This window comes from Piliocolobus tephrosceles, unplaced genomic scaffold (assembly GCF_002776525.5).
Source record: "Piliocolobus tephrosceles isolate RC106 unplaced genomic scaffold, ASM277652v3 unscaffolded_27564, whole genome shotgun sequence".
Taxonomy (NCBI): domain Eukaryota; kingdom Metazoa; phylum Chordata; class Mammalia; order Primates; family Cercopithecidae; genus Piliocolobus; species Piliocolobus tephrosceles.
Window position 1 is genome coordinate 1 of NW_022310492.1, and position 6,572 is coordinate 6,572.

The following is a 6,572-nucleotide window of genomic DNA, read 5'->3' on the forward strand; positions in this document are numbered from 1 at the left end:
ACTCATTTTCTTAGGTACCATGAAATCTCAACTCAGACATTATAATTGGACGGAAGCTGACTGTTAGGAAAAGCAAATCATGAAAATCAGAATATCCTGGTCTTCTATCCAACAGAACCAGAGCATGTGGAAATCAGCAATGAAATGGATTTTAATCTATCTGATGTGCATCCACTCTTTTCAATGAGAGCAAGGATGGGTTTGGAATTTATACGATTCATCCAGAGTCTCACAAATTATGGTAGAGCTGGTACTAGAATCTGCTTCAGGGCTCAGCATACTTCACACAAACTCTTATTACAAATGCATTATGTATTTGCTAAAAGAAGAAATTAGAAAAGAATCTGAAAATGTTAGCTGTGAGTTACACACCACACTAAGAAAATGCTGCCATGTTTGATTATTCAATATGGCTTTGACCCAATTTGTTTCTGTATCTCATAGTGTTCAAGTCTTGTAATCTAGCATTTGGGTCTGAATGGCGTTTCAAAGGAAGTTTGAATTTGCACTGTGTTTTGAAAATAGCAGTAATGTTATCCCTCTAATATCAAAACTATAATATTCTATAAATGAGTAAGCACGTAACTTTGCATCTTGTTGGATAACATACCTGCTTCTGGCATTTTACAGTGTTCTCCTTTGGGTATAATCTTCACTTTGATGCCAGCACCCAAATCCAGATTTAACCCCGGTCTTTGACTGACGCAGCTCTTGCAGATCACCTTCCATGTCACGCACTTCAAAATACAAAGGATATCGATTTAAGCATTCCGACATGAAATATAAATAAGAAAATGATGATATTCTTTTCCTTAGCATTATGAAATAAAGCCTGAGCTGGGCGTAGTGGCTCATGCCTGTAATCTCAGCCCTTTGGGAGGCCGATGTCGCCTGAACCCAAGAGCTGGAGGTGACAGTGAGTCAAGATCATGCCACAGCAATCCAGACTGGGTGACAGATGAGACTCTGCCACATGGAAGGAAGAAGGAAGGAAGGAAGGAAGGAAGGAAGGAAGGAAGGAAGGAAGGAAGGAAGGAAGGAAGGAAGGAAGGAAGGAAGGAAGGAAGGAAGGAAGAAAAGAAAAAGAAAAATCTCCATCAGTTAGCGTGGTCATTAATGTCGTGGAAAGATGATACACCTTTGTTTTCCTGTTTTATGATATTTTACTGTTTTCTGAGTCAGGGTCTCACTCTTTCGTCCAGGCTGGAGTGCTGTGGCACAATCAAGGCCCAGTGTGAGCCCAACCTCTCAGGCTCAGCAGAACCTCCTGTCTCAGCCTCCGCAGTAGCTGAGCATATGGGTGCACCCCACCGCCAAGGCTAATTTCTGTGTGTTTGTTTTGTTTGAGGCAGGACTTCTCAATGTTGTCCAGGCTGGTCTTCAACTCCTGTGATCAAGGGATTTGCCCAACTCAGCCTCCCAAAATTTTGGGATTACAGTGGTGAACTCCTGGGCCAATGTCTTATTTTGAATTACAATCTAAGAATAACTCACACTACACGTAAATTTCCCACACACTTTACCATTGTGTATTATGAACAGCAAGTATCAACTATCTATGAAATCTGAAGTCAACCGCATGAATGCCACTTTAATCATAAGTGAAATGTAATTTTCCGAAGAATTAGATCAATGTTTTGGCGGGCCTCTGACAAATTCTACAGTTGTGACACCCATCCCTTGTTGAGGTAACTTGGAAATTGTTTGGGTAGTTAATCAACGTTGTGGTATGCTTAGGACCAAGAACCTTATATGTAACTTTACACAAATGAATCCCATTTAGAATAATGTACCAAAAGTAACAGAAAAAATCATTGTCTTGCAGTGAGACTACAGAAAGTAGGCCCAAATTCAGTCAATGTTTAGCTTGAAAATGCTACCTGTTGAGGATACGTTTTCTGTTTCAGGATAATCTTATCCTACTTTGACTTTTGTAATTATGCATGTATTTAAACAACTGTTAAAACCCCCTTAAAATCACACTAATATAGCTCCCTGTATACCAGTGTCCTGAATTATCCAACTTTTGTCCAACATACAGTCAAAAACACCGATCAAAGGAAATAGTGGCTATCATTCATTGAGCTCTTTTCTGGAGTTAATATCCTGCTTCACTGAACTGTTTTGTCCTGAGCCAATACTGAAGTACCTTACAGCACAGACACAATCGAGTGCTATACCTCTTAGGCAAACTGCTCACTTTTTATTATTACAACATGGATTGTAGGAAGAACACAAATCACAAATCTTTGAACATAATATGAATTCCTTCTCCATGAGTCAAGTGTTCTTTGCAAGCCTCAATCTCTGAGCCTCGGTTTTCTTATTTATACAATGGGGCTAACATCCCTTTGCAAAGGGGCCTTTTTCATGGTGTTATAAGTTCGGGTGACTTTGCACTCTACACACATTTAACGGGTGCTTATGATACTGTGGAGACCATGGCTGAGAAGATCATACACCAACATTCTAAGAGGATCAAATTAAACTAGTGAAATAATGTACATTTTTATACACCAAATTAACTGTTTTCAAGTGACTTAGTAAGGACTGTATTTTCAAGCACACAAAATCCATCTCGAAGAATAAAATAAGATTCCTTATATCCAGGGACAGCATGAAGCTGCAAACTATACTCTCCCCTTTCCTGCCAACATTGGGCAAATGTTTGGTATCTTTTCCTATTGTTCTCCTTCCTCCTGTTACTGCTCATGGCATAGACCATGACACACACATTGACCTTTTCCCGCCCCATAGACATGCTTTCTTTCCCTTCCCAGCACCTTGGATCTCAGCTCTATCCTGATCTTCTTCTGTCTCCTGAACAGGTGTAGGATCCCGACTTTCAGCTGCTGGTTCCTCTTCTTGGGGCTCTCCATTACTGGGCTCCTGGGACTGGCTCTGTGTGTGTGTGTGTCTGTGTGTGTATGTGCAGATAAAAAGTTTTGCTATTAATACATGTCAATAATATAAATATACAGAATACGTAGATACTTCTTATCATAAGTACGTCTAGAGGCATTCCTCCAACACTACCCCGTATTCCTATCCTTCATAACATTATTCTTTCCTCTGAGAAGTTACTCAAAGATAGATACCCTCAAGGACTTTGGAAGCCGTTTTAGTCTATGTTGGGATGAATGAGTGTAATCTGTTCTGAATAAGCATGAGGAGGAAGTTGTGGACAAAATCTGGGCACACACGATCATCCATCCACACAAAACCCAAATATCATCCTCTGGACTAATCTTTCCTTCATGGGATGCCATGATCATTTTTTGTCAACATGGGAGACAATTATGAATGGGAGGCCATAAACAATGGACTACCATTCTGATAGTCCAACAACACTATCAGAAAAATAACTTTCTGCTAAGAGAAAACATCGAATGTTAAGACATTCACAAGCAGAGGCACAATGAACTCAGGAGGTTATGAACTTCTTCTTGGTATAGGCATATACGTTGATCTTCCTCATCAACACGTAATTCACTCTCCAAGCAGAATACTGTGATTGGCAAAATGCACTTTACAGGACAACTAGATTCGACCACTTCCATGGTCAAATGTTAACTTGGTCTTTTTTTTTTTTTTTTAATTTAGAAATACTCTGAAAATCCCGGGGCAAGTATGAGTGTGTGCAACTTTTGAAACGAATGCTTGCAAAGCCACTTAAGTAGGTCTAGCTAGCGGAGCAATGTCTTAAGGCTCCCGGCAGAAAACACAGGGTATTTCCCATGGGGCTGGTTTCGCAACTGGACACTCCATCAGGGAGACAAGTAGGAAATTACAGCTAGAGAATTAAAATTGAAGTGACGGCGAATTTTGTCACATAATGATTTGCTAGGCCCCTCGTCCGCCCCCGACCCAAATCACTTTTTTAGGAACTCAGAGCCCCACCCATTGGAATCTCCACAGTGGAGTTGAGAATTTGCTACAAAGTAGTGGGCACTCCTCAAAGGACACCAGTACCAGGCACTCTACAGACCTCGGGGCTGCAGTCACTAGCCCACAGCGTTCCGGGTCTCCAGGACCCTTCCATACCACTCATGCCATCCCTCCCCTGGTCCCATCTGGGGAGTCTGGAATCTTCTGTCGGGGTTACAGGTTCATCTGGGACTCGGATACCTCCACCAGCACCCCAGCATCGCCCTAGCTTCGCCTGAGCCCCTCCACTCCTCAGCCTTCCTTCCTCCCTAGTTATGGCTGTGACAAGACAATGGGTGCAGCGCCGCATGAAAGGGACGACAACTTCGAGGCCCTTCTCACCCTGAGTCACCAAACATGCGACCCTCCGGAAGCTCGCTGGTTCCTCCTCACTCTCACTCACACTTCAACTCTCAGTTGGATCGGCCTGTGAACCTACCCGCTGTGTCTCAGTAGGAGAGAAAGAATCCAGACCTCACGGACCCCAGCTGCCAGCTCACAGCTCCGCCGCGTTCCTCACACTGGCGAAGGGGCCGATGGGAGGACGCCCAGTGAACATGCGCACGGAGGCGTGCACTAAAGGAGCATGCGCAGTGAGGTCCCCTCTTGCCTTAAGGGCTGTGGTGCCCCTCCTTATCCCGCCTGGTCCTGTCCTGTGCTCCTTCTTAGGTCCCCATTAACGACTTTGGAATCACTCCTCTCTGTGTGTGGGTTGCCCCTCACCCAGGACTCAAATACCTCAAATAATGTCAGCTTTCTAAACTCACCCCATGGCCGGGCGCAGTGGCTCACCCCTGTAATCCCAGCACTTTGGGGGGCCAAGGCGGGTGGATCATGAAGCCAAGAGATCGAGACCATCCTGGTCAACATGGTGAAACCCCGTCTCTACTGAAAATACAAAAATTAGCTGGGTGTGGTTACGTGGGCCTGTACTCCCCTCTACTCAGAAGGCTGAGGCAGGAGAATCGCTTGAACCCGGGAGGCGGAGGTTGCAGGGAACCAAGATTGTGCCACTGCCCTCCAGCCTGGTGATAGAGCAAGACTCCGTAAAAACAAACAAACAAGCAGACAGACAAAACAAACAAACAAAAACCTCACTCCATGTTCACCTGACCCTCCTCCGCTGTCCTCTATGGCCCTCCTTCTTCCCAGGCCCGGGACCCCCACAACAGCAAGGCCATGGCGGTATCACTGAGGTTTAGTAGAAAGATGACGACCTCAGAGGCCATGGACCAAGTGGCACAACGCACAGGAAGCCCGTCCGCTTCCCCTCACACTCACTCACACTTCAGCTTCTGGGAGAACTGATCTTCAGACCTGCTGGCTAAGTCGTAGTCAGTACGAAAGAAGGAAGTCACCACCTCTCCTTTCACAGCTGTGCAGGGACAGAAGGCAGAGAGCAAGGCGCATGGGCAGCAAGGAACTTTCATAGAAAGGGACATGCACATTGAGCCAGGGACTTTGCAGGACAGGGTAGGGTTTTCCGCTGTCCCCCGACCCGCATCCCCAGGGCGTTTGTAGTAGAAAAAAGGGACTTGAGAGCTTTCGTTTCTCTTTGTCCAATCTCACGCATTCAGAAACATTGGGAACAGACAGTCCCTTACCGGAGGATGTGTCTCAGAAAGACCTTTTGTGGAAGAAATAAATTATTTTCATATCTTTATTTATAAATCCTTTTTTATTTTTATTTTTCCAGAGTGTGGTTCTGTTGCTCAGGCTGGAGGGCAGTGGCAGGACCACACCTCACTGAAGCCTCCCTCTTCTGGGCTCTAAGAATCCTCCCCAGTCCCTGCTACTACAGGTGCAGACACCACACCTGGGTAATTGGTTTCTTTATTCTTTAGATAGTGGTCTCACTGTGTTGCCCATGCTGGTCTCAATTTCCTGGGCTCAAACGATCCTCCCACCTTGGCCAGTTTTATAAATACTTCCAATAAATGTAATAGAATAAATTCTTCTGAAGACTAAATACATTCACACCTGTTTACTTTTTTCTTTTTAGGTTGTGTTATTTCACATTTAAATCTCTGGACTGGTAACTGATTTCCCTGAATATACCTGTAGGTCATTCAGACAGTGTATGTTTCAGAAATAGCCAGAGATTCGGATTGTAGGCTGTAGGCTCAGTTCTGACCAAAAAACAAGTCCTGCTAGTCTCCTACCTCAAATATATGTTCGTATATTGACCAGATCCCTGGGACAAGCTTCCCAGACTGAGACCATGGTCTCATAAAGCTGGATGCTTTCTTGAGGGGATAGAGTAACATCCATATTTTCAATCCGTGTGTAAACAAAGTAATTAATGGATGAAAAGATGTTTGCCATAATGCGAAGCAGAATAACAGGTATTTGATTAAATACGTCACCAAAGTTTGCTTTAATAGATCTGATCGTAATTATTGCAGTCTTTGCGGATCATGTAGTTTCTGTGGCGTATTGTTCCGTTTTTAGAAATAATACTTTTAAATGGAGCAAAATCCTTATCTCAATGGCTATGCAAAACAAGTCATGGGCTGTATTTAGATCTCAAACCATAGTCACCTAGCCCCTGGATTATGTTTTACTTCACATATTTAAATGCTGTATTTTTGTACCAGTACTCAAAATATTAACAAAGGAGAATTCCACCACCAGGTAAGATTTAG

General features: G+C 43.8%; 1 protein-coding gene across 1 annotated transcript; it reads right to left on the minus strand.

Annotated features, from left to right (window-relative positions):
• Positions 1-610: 610 nt before the first annotated feature.
• LOC111532311 lies at positions 611-4,404 on the minus strand (the record flags this gene model as incomplete). Its single annotated transcript, XM_026451117.1, has 3 exons — positions 4,045-4,404; positions 2,784-2,917; positions 611-737 (listed from the first exon to the last, which is right to left on the minus strand). Coding segments are annotated over exons 1-3 (454 nt in total), but the record flags the coding sequence as incomplete, so codon positions are not given.
• Between the last annotated feature and the right edge of the window lie 2,168 nt (positions 4,405-6,572).